The sequence below is a fragment of the Anolis carolinensis genome, chromosome 4 (genome assembly GCF_035594765.1).
Source record: "Anolis carolinensis isolate JA03-04 chromosome 4, rAnoCar3.1.pri, whole genome shotgun sequence".
Classification (NCBI taxonomy): Eukaryota; Metazoa; Chordata; class Lepidosauria; order Squamata; family Dactyloidae; genus Anolis; species Anolis carolinensis.
The window spans coordinates 212,743,194-212,760,245 of NC_085844.1; the positions used below are offsets into that span (position 1 = coordinate 212,743,194).

Below are 17,052 nucleotides of genomic sequence, written 5' to 3' on the forward strand. Positions count from 1 at the left end.
CGACGATATGAGTCAGCAGTGCAATAAACTCAGATGAAATCGTTGCACAGAAAATGATTACCAGAGTACGGTCCAGAGGTCTGAAAGTTCAGCAAGAAAATCTTGTGTAACTGCTGGGAAAGCATGTGTGTTGGGTGAATAGGTGTATCCCCACCATCATCATCTGCTGTTCTTCCTCTTTTGTTCTTTGGATGCACCCCAAACCAATGATGTTGGCATGCACCTCTATGCAAATGTCCATCAAGGACTAGTGGAGGGATTGCAGACATCATCAAGTTGTGTTTTTGAAACTGGGGGAGGGGGCTTTCCCCTTCCTGGAGTTGTAATTTCTCTAATGGATGGAGGTATAGCAGGTATATGGTTCTTTCTTATTTCCTGGTTGCAAAAGCAAAAGTAGGATGTGCTCAGGTTCTTCCCACCAGTACTAGCCACTGATTGACCATGAAAGTATGTGTGTTTGTTCACAAGCACCATCATCAATTATGTGTGTATGGCGGGCGAGGGGTGTACAAGGCGGTATTGAATACCTTTTTCTGCAGTAATCTTCAAAGTACATATGCTGGTATATGGGAGTGGTTGAATCAGAATATGTTACCTAAAGGACAGCAGCCAGATGAAGAGTACATAATTTTCACAAGGCCTCTCTCGTACTGAGCTGTTGAATAGTAAATCACTTACATTACAACACCATTAATTCAATGTAGGTCATCAATAGGATTCATGTCACAGCATGTAATACAGTAGAGTCTCACTTATCCAACGTAAACGGGCCGGCAGAACGTTGGATAAGCGAATATGTTGGATAATAAGGAGAGATTAAGGAAAAGCTTATTAAACATCAAATTAGGTTATGATTTTACAAATTAAGCACCAAAACATCATGTTATACAACAAATTTAACAGAAAAAGTAGTTCAATATGCAGTAATGCTATGTAGTAATTACTGTATTTACGAATTTAGCACCAAAATATCACTATGTATTCAAAACATTGACTACAAAAATGTGTTGGATAATCCAGAACGTTGGATAAGCGAGACTCTACTGTATGTACAGGCAATCCCCAAGTTACAAACAAGATAGGTTCTTAAGTTGAATTTTTATGTAACTTGGAACATATACATTTTTAAGTGTCATTCCAGCCAAATACATATTATTAGGTTTTGGATAGCATAGGGAAGGATTAACAGCCCTGTGGTGTTTGTTTTGTTGTCTGTGCCCCGTTCAGAAAATATCAGCTCACTTTCTGACCCTGTGATCATTGGATTTTGGAGAATTTGGCTTTTTATGGAAACAAGAACTGGTGAGAAAGATTTAGTGGAGACAACTTTTTCCTATGATAACTCTTTCAGCGGTGAATTCCTTTCTGAGGGGTTTCTTTCCCTGTTGTCTCACCCCCGTTCTTAACTATAAGTCATTTGTAAGTCAAATGTGTGTAAGTCAGTGACTGCCTGCATTTACTGTAGGAGATCCTGATTCCTTCATCTACTATCACCACTACCATCAATAGTATAGTTTGGATTATGTTTGTGCGTTTTTAAAAAGCCTTAATTTAACAGTCAGAAAAGCAGCTCCTCAAGCCCATACTATGATATATATATATTTTTGTGTCAGAAGTGATTTGAGAAACTGCAAGTCACTTCTGGTGTGAGAGAATTGGCTGTCTGCAAGGACATTGCCTAGGGGACGCTCGGGTGTTTTTGATGTTTTACCATCCTTGTGGGAGGCTTCTCTCATGTCTATGATGAAACTTCTTTTTCAAAGGAATGTTCTATTTGTTTTTACTCAAGCTGGGAAAATTAGATATCAATTTTTTTCCTAACAGGAATAAAATGTTTGAATGCAGTTTCAACATGAACTCAACACAAAAAGATTAATGGTTGCCTATTCTGATCTTCTACTTCACAGAGTAATTTAAATTACTATACTGTACATTTAATAAAATCTACAAGAATTATTGAGTAAATATACATAATCCAGTGCCGCCTTTAGAAAGGGTACTCTCTCTCAGTCCTAGCCGCAATTCTTTCAAATACTAGGAAGACCAAAATGAGGATTCTTTGGTCCTCCAAATTACTGTACTACAATTCCCATCAGCCTCATTTTACATAGCAGATGGTAAGGAATTGCAGGATTCAGCAGTGTAAAATATGTGGATGCAAAAGATGCCCTGTACCACCATGAAACAAAACAGCTGAAAGGCATTTTCACCTCTTGGGGAAAGCCTTGTGTGATACTACTACTACTACTACTACTACTACTTTCTATCACATTTTATAGACTAACTAGCTGTGCCTGGCCACGCATTGCTGTGGCTTAGTCTGGTGGTGTTGGTCAGTCTACATTAGGTTGTATTTATGCTGTGACCTCCACCCTTCTTTATACTCACATTAGTAGTAGTATTTGAAGTCTGTTACCTTCTTCAATTTTTGTGTTGATTGATAATTGCTTGAGGTCCCTGTTGTCTTTGGTTTGTTGTTAATCGTGATGTCTGATTCTGCTGAGTGCGGTTTATATCGTATTGTGGTACAATCGTCTTTTTTTTTTTTGCCTGTGTAGGTGTTTATTATTATTGTTGTTGTTGTGGTCATGAAGGCTGGATAAGTTAGATGCTACTGTATTGTTTTTTGGAGGCCCAGTGTAGCACTGACTGGCCTCTCAGCCTCAGTGCCTGGCTGCTTCTTGCCTGTGATGGTGTTGATTCTTATTGTTATTGTTGTCATTGTTATTATTGTAATTGTTTTTTTGGAGGCCAAGTGTGAATGTAGGGATTGGGGAGGTGGATGAGCACTGAATGGCCTTGTAGACTCAGTGCATGGCTGATTCTTGCCTGTGTAGGTGTTTATTATTAGTGGGTGAGTGGATGGATAGATGGGTGGATGGATAGATAGAGTGGGTGCTCTCCTTGTTTCCTTTATTCCTATGCTGTTCCCTTTCTCTGCTCCAATCCTGAGCTCGCTGATAATACACTGGTCAGAAAGGAGGGTAAATATAACCGGATCAATGGTCTTTCTCTCCCTTTTGCTCTTGGCCTTCCGGGCAGAGAGGGAGGGCTCTTGTACTTGGCGTTCCTTCGCTTCCCTTCCCTCCCTCCCTCCTTCGTTCTATCCGTCCCAGCCTTTCCCGCCTGCGGAGCCTTGGAACTGGGTCAGTGGGTTGGATGGCGAGGAAAGAGAAAAGGAAGAGGCCTCTAATTGAAATGCATGGACTCCATGCCATGGGGTGCTGGAATTTGTAGTTTGCAACCAGTCCAACCCCTTTCTTTCTTTTTGTCATGGAGGAAGAACCCACCCAAATCTCTCAGACAGATGGCCATCCGGTTTAGTTGTGTTGTTATAGTCACGATGCATTGTTGTGAGTTTTATGGGTCCGGATTGTGGTTTTGTGGTGTGGTTGTGTTGTTATAACCAGGAGGCAAGGCTTTTGCGTTGTTTTGCCAAGTTTTGTATTTCTGGGGCGTTTAGTTGTGTGCCAAGTTTCGTATTTCTGGGGCGTTTAGTTGTGGTGTTATAGTCACGATGCGTTGTTGTGAATTTTGTGGGTCTGGATTGTGGTTTTGTGGTGTGATTGTGTTGTTACAACCGGGAGGCAAGGCTTTTGCGTTGTTTTGTCAAATTTTGTATTTCTGGGGAGTTTAGTTGTGTTGTTATAGTCACGATGCGTTGTTGTGAGTTTTGTGGGTCCGGATTGTGGTTTTGTGGTGTGGTTGTGTTGTTACAACCGGGAGGAAAGGCTTTTGCATTGTGTTGTTAAGTTTTGTATTTCTGGGGCATTTAGTTGTGTGCCAAGTTTTGTATTTCTTGGGCGTTTAGTTGTGTTGTTATAGTCACAATGCTTTGTTGTGAGTTTTGTGCGTCCGGATTGTGGTTTTGTGGTGTGGTTGTGTTGTTACAACCAGGAGGCAAGGCTCTTGCGTTGTGTTGTCAAGTTTTGTATTTCTGGGGCATTTAGTTGTGTGCCAAGTTTTGTATTTCTGGGGCGTTTAGTTGTGTTGTTATAGTCACGATGCATTGTTGTGAGTTTTATGGGTCCGGATTGTGGTTTTGTGGTGTGGTTGTGTTGTTACAACTGAGAGGGAAGGCTTTTGCGTTGTGTCGCCAAGTTTCGTATTTCTGGGGCGTTTAGTTGTGTTGTTATAGTCACGATGCGTTGTTGTGAGTTTTGTGGGTCCGGATTGTGGTTTTGTGGTGTGGTTGTGTTGTTGTAACCGGGAGGCAAGGCTTTTGCATTGTATTGCCAAGTTTCGTATTTCTGGGATGTTTAGTTTTGTTGTTATAGTCACTGCCCCCACAACTTTATCCTTTTATATATATAGATTTTCACAAAAATATTCATAGATAGTTCACATCACAAATTTAGCAAAGGAAAAATATAACTCTTTTCAAAAAATTGTGGCAAGCAATTATACATTTGTTCCAACGCAACAAAGCTATTTACCCCCATTCCATAGATCAAGTAGGGACAGCATCAAAGCCTGGACATTTTTCTTTTTTAAACTACAGCTGGTCAGCGTGGCCAGTACAATGATAGTGGGGGAGACTCTAGGACTTACATCTCCAACGTCTGGATTGTTTTATGGTCAGGAGTCTTGTTATTGTTATTTATCTAGCATTTTGGAAAGGGTGAGAGCTACAGCATCTTACTATCATTGGGGAACATCAGCACATCTGTTAGGAGGGAGAGCATGTCCTACCTTAATAAGAGTCAACTTTTGTGGTAATTTGCAGTGAGAATAAGCTGCTCCTAGCCCCAAAATATCCATGTGACCGTGACCAGCAAACAACCCTTACAGACTACAATAAAACACCTTGATTCCATTTTAACTGCCATAGCTGTATCCTGCAGAATATTGGGATTTGCAATTTGGTGAGGCACTAAAGCTGTAACAGAATCCTAAATACTCCTCCCTAAATGGTAAATCCCAAGATCCCATAGAATGCTGTCATGGTGGTTAAAGAGGAACCACAGCCCTATGGGCTCTTCCACATAACCATATAACCCAGAATATCAAAGCAGAAAATCCCACAATATCTGCTTTGAAGTGGGTTATCTGAGTCCACACTGCCATATATTCCAGTTCATAGCAGATGTGGGATTTTATTCAGCTGTGTGGAAGGGGCCAACGCCTCAATCCAAACTGAAGGAGGTATTGAGTTGTGTTCGAGTCAACCAGAAGCAAATTCCTAAATATATATATTAAATCACACAGGTTTAACAACACAAATGGAAAACTCAAAATCCCAAAGCAGCAGCCCCTGCAGACTAGGAATGTACCTGTTAAACACTTCTTGCTCTGTTCTGCTTCTTGAATAAATAAGGAGAATATCTGAGTCTTCACAAATCGTTTCAGGAACTTGCGTGTGGTTTTGGAGGTGGGAGCCTTGCAGAAAGCCCGCTCCTGGAAGCAGCCCTGTCCACTTCTATTCCATTTGATGTGTGCAGGATAGTGGCCAATTGTCTTGACAAAAAACTGCACAAATGCATCTGAAACACAGACATTGAGCTCCTCGGGTGCTTGAAAGAGAAACAGAGAAAGAGTATATAATTCATGTTTTGGTTAGAATAGTGCTCCTTTTAAAGTCTTAACCATTTGGTGGTCTTTTTTCTTATTCTGGCTCACAAGTGGAAAATTCCAGAAGAACCATTTGCCTTGGGAGAGCACAAATGTTAGAACTGCCACCGAATTGCAAAAATCACCTCATACTGTGGTTGTTACCATATGGTGAACTGTTTATACACTGTGCATTACAGTCAGGATTTGGGGCACCTCCAGATGGAAGGCTTCCAACACCTAAATGTCAGATGGGGATGGGGATGATCCTCAATAAGAAGCTTCCTACTACACCAATTCCAAAAGGTCAGGCACAAGATGTTCCTTTTTCTCCCACTATCTTGGACATTTATTGCATGTCCTGCAGTCAATATTTTTTCTTATTTATTTCTCACATTTCCCTTTTTCCCCACATGAATTGCCAGAAAGACAGAGAAAATTCCTTGCTTACTCTGTATGTTGTTATTTATTGTGGGTAGAGAGGACAGCATCTCACTCTGTAACTTGGCTGGTAAAATCTCTTCTTCATCGCCAACCTAAAGAATGTTTTTAAAAAGGAGATTATTTCAACAGCCAGTCACTGAAAAAGCAGCATGGAAGATAAGAAAGAGAAGCTACAGCTCCAAAAGCCCCTTTCTAATACCATAGTCAGAACTGTAAGGGAAGATGCAAGGCTGGTCTCTAACTCCCCCAAGACATATTCTAAATATTTTGCAGACAGATCTGTTATCTGGATAAGTAAACAGGAGCAAAATAGCTTTCACTAGGACTATTAGCTATCCCTTTATACAAGAGAGGGAACAAAAGATGCATTGTAGGCAGAAGGAGGGAAGATAGTTTTCTCACAAAGAGATGGAGAAGCAGGTAAGATGAAAACCCAAGAGAGGACTCTGCTGTCATATTCTAATGCTCTCTGCAAATACCACTGTGCAAGACATAAGATGCAAAGCTTGGAAATGTTACTTCTGGAAAAACATCCCTCAAACCTCTCAACCTGGAAGACCACTGTGGTTCTGGGAGTTCTATTCCCAAACACTAAGCTCAGCATAACTGTGAAGGTAAGAAAAAAAGGAAGACTGGCTGGTATTGAGGGCATCAGGGGTGCATTATTTGAGAATGAGTCGTGCTTCCACACCACAATTCTCAGTGGCTCTCCAGATGATGTTGGACTACAGCTCATTCTTGTCTATACTGGCTATGGCCAAAGGGAACCACAATTAGAAAACATCTTATGGAAAGAGCCAAAAAAAGGAACAAATTAATAATGCAATAGAAAATGTGACTGTTTTATTTGTTTATTATAAAATCCCTAAGAAAACAAGATAGTAATCAGGATTGGGACACAATATCAAGAAGGTAGAGATGGAAAGATCATTTGGAAATATTCCGGGAATGGTCTAAAAACATGTTTAATGAGTGTCATAAAACTCTGATGAGAAAAATCTTGGGTTAACAAGAATGTTCACAATTTTGAATCTATTTTGACAGAAAAGTCACATGTGGTTGATTTGCAAAAGACTGAGGTAAGTTGAAGAAAAGATTGATAGAGGCAGATGTAATGAGAAGAGACAAGGAGAGTAAAGAGAGAATACAAGAGAATCTATTCAGAGTTACTGATTAAAGAGGAAAGCTCTGAACTTGAAAATATTCTTTTTAGGACTGTAGATCCCAGAATAAACTAGATAAACTAGTTTTATTTAGTTTAAAAATATTTTCAAACTTTGGATAAGAAAATGAGGAGGCACACTCAGTGCAGAAGTTAATAAAGTGCTTATCGAAGTTGCTAAGTATAATATCAATATGAACTTACCACTCTTAAGAATTTCCCTTCAGATAGGTCAACAAGCAGCACCTAAAAAGACACAATATCCAGAATTAATCATCTAGCAAACTAATCAACAAATGATGGAACAGAGACATTAGAATTTTCATCCCTTCAGAAAGCCCAGATGAAAGCCCAATGCTTATCTAGGGCATTGATATTTTGCAAGTTCCTTTAGGGTTGAATGTCAGCCCAAAAGACATATATAAATTTGGGGTGGGACACCTCACAGGGTCTACCCCCAGGCCTACCATGGGATGGACCTCCCCCCCCCCCCAAAGCAAAACTAGAAATGATTGGAAATCCACTACCAGTTTCATCCTTTCTTTTTAAAATCTGTTTCTGTAAAAAAGAAAACCCTCTGGGGAGAACACCTGAGGCAAGTACAACTTGGGATGGTACTGTTGATAACTCCTTTGTTTCACCTTAAAGTTTTGAAATGCAGTACCTCTTCCATGGGTTGATCCAAAACTTCATCCAGATAGCGCTTTTGGATCCCCACCATGAAGGGTGTTGGACAGCAGACAGTGCTGAGAAGCTTCTCTGGGACCACTGGGATGTATGTATGGGCCCAGTTAAAGGGATAAAGAAGAGCTGCTGCTGCATGAATGCACTTGGAGAGGGAGCTGCAAAGGGAGACACAAAGCTGATTAAAACAAAGAAACACTCACACAAAAACACGCAAAGACTGGGAACCATTTCTAAATTTTGTATTAGGAAAGCACAAGGGAAAAATGTTTATAGAAGGACTCATAATTTAATATGTCAGAATCTTTATGGAATTTATAGTGAATAACTATCATGTAAGAAGGAAGAATGGAAAAATATTGTAATAGACAGAAAGAAAAGAACTTTACATGACTGTCTCTAACCCAAAGGATGGGAAGTCGGGAGGTGGCGCAGGCTTATTAGCAGCCAGCTGCAACAAATTACTCTTACCAAGAAGTCATGAGTTCGAGGCCAGCCCGTGCCTGCATCTCTCTCTGTTCTATGTTATGGCATTGAATGTTTGCCTTATATGTGTGCAATGTGATCCGCCCTGAGTCCCCTTCAGGGTGAGAAGGGCGGAATATAAATACTGTAAATAAATAAATAAATCAATAAGTCACTACAATGAGTGGGATGAGGGAATGGCATAGTAGAGTATAATTGTATAAGTGTTAGAAAATATTGTGCTGGTTCATGTATATACACGAGTATACATTTTTATTGTTATTCTTTATGATGAATGTGAAAAATTTTAAATAACCAAAATACTATGTACAAAAGAACAGAGACATTCAAGGTAAAGTGATCTTCGTATATAACCTAAGAAGATCTATGGTGGATTGAGCCAGAGGCCTCCCTAGTTCAAGCATTCTGCTCTCACAATGGTCAGACAGACCTCCATCATGACTAGTAGATGATAATCCTAAACTCAGTCTTACATGAAAAGAGCTGTTTTGGAATCAGACGAAAAACCCAGTGAGTACAGTGTTTTGTTTCACAGTAGTTAACTGTGTATGGGAAGTCTACCAGTAGGATACAAGAAGCAAGCGCATGATGGTGCAGAAGATGACTGATAGATCCTGAACATCAGCCACTGAACATCAGCCTTACATTCCAAGCTGTTCAAATGGACTGTGATAGCTTTATCTTGTGACGTGGATTCAATGGTTTTACTATGCACCATACGAATCTATAGCCTTTGCAATGTTATTATTTATTATTTATTTATTTGCGACATTTATATACCGCCCTTCTCACCCCGAAGGGGACTCAGGGCGGTTTACAAGTATATATACATACAATATATTATATTATACAACTATATTGCAATATTATTAGTAATATTGCATGTAATATAAATATACAATTATAATAGTGAATTATAATTATTATTACATTGTATTACAACATAATATTATTATTAATATTAATATTATATATATTCATGTGTGTGCGTGTGTACATGCGCATACACACACACACACACATATATATATATATATATATACATACACAAACACACACACACACAGACACACACAAAGCATGTTACTGGTAGGAGGGGCCTTCAGCTGGAGCAAGGAGACAAGATGGAGACTTATTATTATTATTGTTATTGTTATTATTTTATTACTGAGATTTGTTAAGTTCAAGGCAGGCTGCAATGTTGGAAGGTTTACAAACCGAATTCCAGTTTTCTTGCAACTTTCCCAAGATCCAGGTTTCAGGTGGACTTCAGTACAGTTCCTTTCTCTAGATTGAGGCCAAGTGTTTACCTGAGCTCTTCAGCCAGGAAGATGAGCCGTCGTTCCAAAACTGCAGAAGCAAATACGAGGAGGATTTTTTCTGGACTGAGGTGCTGTAAGAGGGCCTGAAATTCCACATGTTCCAGGTGGGAATCTAGAGGACGGGTTAACTCAATTTGCTGCAAAGAAGCAATGGAGATTAGATTTGTGTATGAACACATCAATGGATATCATTGGTTTCCAAGTCCTAGTGAGGTAAGTTGTTTCTCAGCTGTTAGTGAGCATTAAAACTCATGTTGAAAACCAAGAGGCTATATTTCCTTTCTCAATATTTAGTCCAGTAACCATTTTGGCACTACACAAAAGAGGGAAGTGTGTGCAATTGGTTTACACTGCGAAGAAACTGTTTCTCCTAAGCTTGATCCTAAGCATTTGTATCCATCTGTACAACAAAGGAACTTCCAATCAGCTTAAACTATGGAAACCATCTGTATTCTGTATTGCCTCTTTCTCCAGAATGCTAAGTCACAAACTGTCTAGCGGAATGAGATACTGCTGTATGCCCATTTAAGGATAATGAAGAAACACGGATGCTTTTGAGGAAAATGCAACCAGTAACCATTATCTAACTCCTCCAGCTGCTTGAAACATTGAGCAAGCCAGGAAATCGTACCAAGATTTCATACACTGGCAGCTGAAAGACAGAAATTTTGGACAGCAGAACAGGAAATGTACATCAGGAAATGTAGGTCAGTATACAAGACAACAGCAAGGCAAGCAGTGTGGCCCATTACCAACAGAATTTTCTATGCCAGAGAACATCTCCGGAGACAAGAAATGTGCAGGAGGCAAGAAGAACAGCCAAGAGGGCAGAGATTGTGCACCTTTCAGAGATGCCTAGAAAGGGGGAAGTTTGGTTAGCGCAGACTGACAGGGCATGGCACTACAGAGAAAACTGTATGTGCCTCAATTACCTCTTCTACATTAACTATTACTTGCTCAGGAATGTGTACTGTATGTGGTAGTAAAGATTTTTAAGAATGTGTTTATGCTGTGATCCAACAGCAAACAACAGCACCAGAAACTTTTCCAGTTATTATTATGCCCCTAGAAGCAACTGTAGGAAGAAAACCAGGTGGGTCAGGGTTCCTTTAACAGTTATACAGAAGACAGGATTGGAGCAGACACACACCTGTTGATATTTCCTTTCATAACCTACTATTAAATGTCTTGGAGCCTTGCCATCCTTGGCATCTCATTTTCATAAATGACATCCAGGTGTCAAACACATCCTTGAAAGTTCAGGCCTCAAAGGCATATCTTTGGGTACACAGCTCAGTAGCAGAGCACTTGCTTTGCATTCAGACGGTCACAGACATAAACCAGGTAGAACAGTAATTCTCAACCTGTGGATCCCCAGGTGCTTTGGCCTACAACTCCCAGAAATCCCAGCCAGTTTACCAGCTGTTAGGATTTCTGTGAGTTGAAAGCTAAAACATCTGGGGACCCACAGGTTGAGAACCACTGAGGTAGAATGAAGATCAGGAAGGAGATCATGTGAAACATCACTGTCCAAACAAATCCCTAGGTAGGTAAGCTTTTTGATTGCAAGCAGGACTGGCTGTGGACTGCATTAGTTACCTAAACCAAAACTGGAAATGGCTAGACGTCAGTCCACTTGTAGTTTGGCAAAGCTCATTTGAAGTGGGGAGGTGGCAGCAAAAGAAGTCACAAAGATGGGTGCAGTTAAAAGGAGAATTTTCACCTTATCTTCTGTACTCCTTCAAGGTATTTTTCAACAGAGACCACAAAATAAGCCTTGCCACAGGCAAGATTCCAACTACAGTGATGCTCTGACAGTTAAAATAAACAGTACCAGGCGACAGATAGCCTGATGCAGTACAAGGCAGCTTGTTTGTTCCTGACTCTGGATGGTCTCCAGAGTTTAAAGAGTCTTTTTGTGCTAGAATTGATGACTATTTAAGTCATTTGCCACCAGAACAAGTTATAATTTTGCATTCCATTTTCAAGCATGCAAACTTGCAGTTTGTGCTCATGGCAAATTATCCACATAGCCCATGTACCATGTTAATGGTAAAAACCAGGTAAACCTTAAATAAAGGAAAAGCATACTACACACAAGCTTCTATTTCTATGTTGCAGCAGTCGCCTTAATAATGGTTCATCAAAGGTCTGTGAACAGATGGAGCCTGAAACTACAATAGCTCAATAGCTTGCGAACATCAACCAACCAACATTTTCCAGGCAGGTTTGTGTTCAGAAGCAATATAAAAGAATGTTTTCACATCACATTTTGAACCTAGCCAGAGAGTGCTTTGTATTAGCTCCTGTCCTCTTCCACTCCTAACTGAAGCACTGCCATTGCTAAGTTTCTAGCTGTAATAGAACCAGCTCAGATTTTTATGAACAGATAATAATAATAATAATAATAATAATAATAATAATAATAATAATAATAATAATAATCCTTATTTATTACCCGCATTCATCTCCCCGTGGGGACTCAGATTGGTTCACATGGGGACCAAGCCCAATCAACAGATAAAACAATACAACAGCATATATAATTAAAACAATAACAGTAAAATAACATTCATAAAATACATAGTGATACAAACCTCTGTCCCAGAGTCAGGGATAAAGCTTTTAATTGTAACAGTTTTTCCTGGTGAAGGGAAAGGAGATTCACGTAGGCCCTGCATAAAAGGGTAGATGACTGCTGTAGAGATCTGTCGCCTTTTCTCCACCTCATCTAAAATCTAAAAAGAAAGCAGGGATGTCAGTCAACTAGTGGCCACACAATGTCTCCTCCTATAGTTTTATCAATTTAGGGATAAAAAGAAAAATCCTAGGCAAATAAGTTTCATCAAGTTGAACAAAAATTTCATCCACACAACCTTCCTCTATAAGACAAGGGAAGATAAAAAGTAGCTCACATTCTCAGCTTAATAAACCAAGATGTGAATGAGCCATCTTCACCTGTCCATGGCCATTTCACTCTTTCCTTTATGCAAGTAGTAATATAGTTTGAGAAGTCACATAAAACTTTTAAGTTTTTATAACTGGATTAAAAATGACATTTAATAGCTTCCAAACAAACTAGAAACAGAAGGCATGGTTTAAAGTTGTCTTCTCTATGATGTCCTATTTGAAAGGCATTAACCACCTCTATTTGTTTTAATATACCAGGAAGTTATGGCTAACTGCAGTTTTTTCACTTCTTCACAAAATGATAAGCAACTGCAAGAGACACTAAACCACTGTTTTCTGTACAAACACATACAGAATACATTTCCATACATCATAAACAATACTACAGTAAAGATCTAAGATTAGGAGACACGGTTTCCAGCAAAACTTATCCGCTCCCTCCTTCTCCGTCACCCTTTCTCTCTCTCACACACACACACACATGGATGCATAGAATGATTTTTTAAAAATGTATGTTTAGGACATTACCACTATCTCACACCATTCCTATGATGTAGGTTAGTGACAATTTACCATCATGGAGACAGGAGGTTTCCTATAGGCACTCCCAGGTAGGTGGACATCGCTGCAGTGCTACCTCTTTTTTTTTTTTACAACCATTTCACAATTCTTTAACCAAAAAATGTTACAGTAAGGAGAGCGCAGCAGATGTTAACACGGAAGCACGTGGACTCAACACATAAGGGACTGTGGTGTGATCACGGGGTATTTATAAGGTTTGTCCTTATAAATAACCCGTTAGCTTCATCAGAGGGATGAGGTTGATCAGCAACTGGTATTGCAAGGCCTCGTGCTATAGGTCATTCTGCTGTGCTGGTTCACCACTGTGCACCACTTCTGTGCAAGTCTTAATGAGGCAAGCAATTGTAAAGCCAAATGTATTCCTTTGTGTAAGTGGGTAAAGAGATGAGCATGTATGGTAGCAGGGAGAAATTGTCCAGAGCTCTTACTTTTGAAAACAGGCCAAAACATCCCAGGCAGCTCACTATGCAGTAAACCTCTGGGAGACGAGCACCTCGTCCAGATGGCTGAAAAATAATTTTGCACATTTAAAAAGTTTAACAACCTCTGTATTTCAACTACTAGCGAGATGCTTGTATTGTGCAAATACAAAAACCATTCCTATAAAGAAGCAAGAAGAATCACCTTAAGCCACATGCAGATCTAACTTTCCTAAATGAACTTTTCAGTTACCAAAAGTAAGCAAACAAATGTGCAGGGCTATGTGGAATTTCCTCTGTCAAGGCGTAGGAAGAGAGGCAGGAATGGGGGGCAGGGAAAGATTTTTTTTTTCCTTTTCTACAGCAGCTGGATCTCTATAGGCACACATCTTCTAATTCAGGTTCACAAGGCAAGTCAGAAATAGAACCCAAACCACCAGTTTGTTGACCTGATCACAGAAAGATTCACTCATTCTCATATCAACAGACACTCAGCAACACAACATAAAGAGGAGAAAATCTGGATGACCTGGTTTTGAGGAAATCTCCCACGGAATGTACAAATTGGATTTCACAGCAGGAAGGAACCAAGTCTCCGCACACCTACGGAGAGCAAAAGCACACTCATACACACACAAACTCCTCCTGGTTTTTTTTTCTCAAGCTAGCATAATTTGTTTTTGAAAGGCAGCTGATTCTTTTGCAAGCTGTCAGTTACATCCCTTCCATGGGATACATACTGTCATGACACAGACAGAGCTTTGAGCAGCCCCCATTCATGGGCCCCTCTGAAGATGAGAATCTACCAGACATGGAACAAAATAGATAGTGGACAAGAATGTAATCTCCCTTTTGCTCACAAAGAGTCTAAGCTGCATGGTCTAAGAAGCATTTCTGTAGAGATTAGTGGTCAAAGAAGTTAGTTTTAAGAACACACTGTTAAATGCTAATAACACTTTGTCTCCAAATGCATGTTGACAGAGACCTAATGGCTTGCTGACTATTTAAAAAAAATATCCAGAGGGTGTTGGGGAAAATGGTTAATGAGTAGTGCTCTTTCTTTCACTTTCCTCCTCAAATCCTATTTCTGCATTATGATTTGAAGGGGAACAGGAATTTAGAAAACAACTGTGATTAGAGAAAAGGTTAGGCATCTCTGCTTCCTGACTCAAAATTCCATCTTCTGAGATGCTTTGCTAAAATACTTTAAAATTCACTAAGAAGTTGTTGTGTACAAATCATGCATAATAACTTCTGAACAACTTTTAAAGTGTGCAGCTAGCACCTTAAAGCCATGATGCTAGCCTGCTGTGAGCATCCAGTCATGCACTCTATAATAGCTGTACTATTTTATGAAAGTGAATTGAGCCCAGAAACAACTGGCTCCTTTTGTTTCCAGGGAACACTATCTCTGACAGGAAACTACACTAACAAAACCTAATTGCAAATTATATACAATGCACATATTGTTGCCTCCTCAACAAGAGAGCAGACAAACTAAGCCAAGACTTGGCTGAAAAAGTAAACAAAATGCCAACATGCATACCTCTGAGGAGATCCAGCAAAATGACATCCAGGATAATTTTTTCTAGCTCAGGTTAGAGAAATAGTATATTATCAGACTTCCTTTCTCTTATAAAACTGGAGGAGTGAGGAGAAGAGGTCAAAGCTCTTACCATCAGCAGCAGCCTTCCTGAACTTGGCAATCTACAAATGGCAAATTGCTAGCTGGGAATAATGGGCAGGCAACTGGTTAGGGGAAGCTGATCTACAGAACATACCCCTCCAAAATATAAGTGGATATTAGAAATATTCAAAATATGCCATATTCAGATATCAAGAGAAGAACAATATATAGTAACTGAAATTAAGAAACATATTCTGCTTTAGCACCTCTAATTTAAGGAAGTTCTCAAAATGGACTTCCTCAAACAAAGGTCACAAAGTTGATGTGAAAATGCAATGAAAATTAAAAGCAATTAGGATAAAACTCTTCCTCTACACAGAGCAGAAAAAGGAAACAGACATAGCCTTGTGTTAAAATGAAATGATCCACCAGAACAACTGACAGTAGTTAAAGCCAAGATGGAAAAGTGAAGGCAGCATGGAAGGGCCCTTCTATACTGCATTCACCTTTTTATCTTCATTTCCTGGCCACTTTCCCAGAAGTCTTTATTGAGCATTCCGAGTTCTCTCTCTATGTGCGATCTCACAACTTTCAAAGTCCTGAATCATCATTTTTTAATCAATGGTGATAAAGTACACAAAAGATTAGGAACATTGCCTACTTCCTCCTGACATGTAGTGCTAAGAAACCTCCATCTGAAATCATCCTATATCAAGCAGATTAACATTCTTCTCACCAATTTACCAGCTTCAATATTTGAACTACAGTACTTAGATTTTAGGCATCTCTATTAGCTTCACAACATATTGCATTAATTTTAAGTGAATGTCCAAAAAAACAAAAAGATACAGCTGGATGTTCCAATTGGTGAAAAGAGGGCCATTCCTCTTTTTATAAGAGTTGACATACAATACTCATGAATACGGTGACCCAGGTTTTTTTAGCTTGCTTTTTGACAAAGATTTCTAGACTTGTATATGAGTATGTAGGGGAAATGGCTCAAGGGACTTGTAACACATAGAGTCTTTTTAAAGTATGATTTGTGTGACAAAAAATAGTTACCGGTAATTTTCTCACACATTTGGAAAAATTTGCTCATACCTCCTCAAGTATTAAATCTGAAATCACTCCAATACAAGCACATTTATCAGATACAAGAGGAGTGGGAAGTGTGTAACCTTCCAATGTTTTGGGCTGCAACTCCTATCATTCATCGCAATTGATAGGGCTGTTGGGAGTTTCATCCTGACAAGATCTGGAAGTATCCACAACTCCCATATCTCTTATAACAATAAATAACAATTTAATTTAACACTTTATATAGATTTAGAAAAGCAAAAAAAAAAATCTTCATCTGAAGAAGGCCCAAGGTAAAGAATCAACACAGTTCTTTGGCACCATGGTCTGCACATCTTTTGTTGTTGCTCCTATTATTACTAATTTGCATTTGTTCCCTAATTTCAGTCTGCACAGTTTCATTCTGGTTTTCCCTTCTAAACTGAACTTTTTGTTTACAACTCAAAAAAATATTAGAAATACAGGGCACCCTTGTACACATACTGGGGTTTATTTCCAAGACCCTAGCATAGTAAAATGTAGGCTTGTGCATAGATTCATTCTAGACATTTGCCTTCAGCTTGTTCAGAAGCCCGTAACGGCATGAGCTCCGCTGCCATTTTTTTACCTGCCAAAATAGAAAAGTAGCTGTTGAAAACTGGCTGCTTTCGGCAACACATGGAGTGTGGAGAGGGAGGCAGCCGCTAGAAGGAAAAGGATTCTAAGAAGCAAAGTTTCTTAAGACCTCCCTGCTGGATTTGGAAGCAGAAAGGAGACTGAAGCACAGGGGGGAAAGGCATTCTAAGGCGC

The 17,052-nt window shown here is 39.5% G+C and overlaps 1 protein-coding gene across 2 annotated transcripts in view; it reads right to left on the reverse strand.

The window, feature by feature from the left end:
• dennd2d (DENN domain containing 2D) overlaps positions 1 to 17,052 on the reverse strand; it is a 39,199-nt gene that overhangs the window by 663 nt on the left and 21,484 nt on the right. For both annotated transcript variants that reach the window (XM_003220520.4, XM_062978729.1), the window contains exons 5-11: positions 13,569 to 13,646; positions 12,246 to 12,386; positions 9,637 to 9,785; positions 7,821 to 7,998; positions 7,361 to 7,402; positions 6,002 to 6,086; positions 5,274 to 5,513 (exon numbers count right to left, since the gene is read on the reverse strand). In XM_003220520.4, the coding sequence (XP_003220568.1) occupies positions 5,274 to 5,513; positions 6,002 to 6,086; positions 7,361 to 7,402; positions 7,821 to 7,998; positions 9,637 to 9,785; positions 12,246 to 12,386; positions 13,569 to 13,646 (913 nt within the window). The remainder of the gene's footprint in view (positions 1 to 5,273; positions 5,514 to 6,001; positions 6,087 to 7,360; positions 7,403 to 7,820; positions 7,999 to 9,636; positions 9,786 to 12,245; positions 12,387 to 13,568; positions 13,647 to 17,052) is intronic.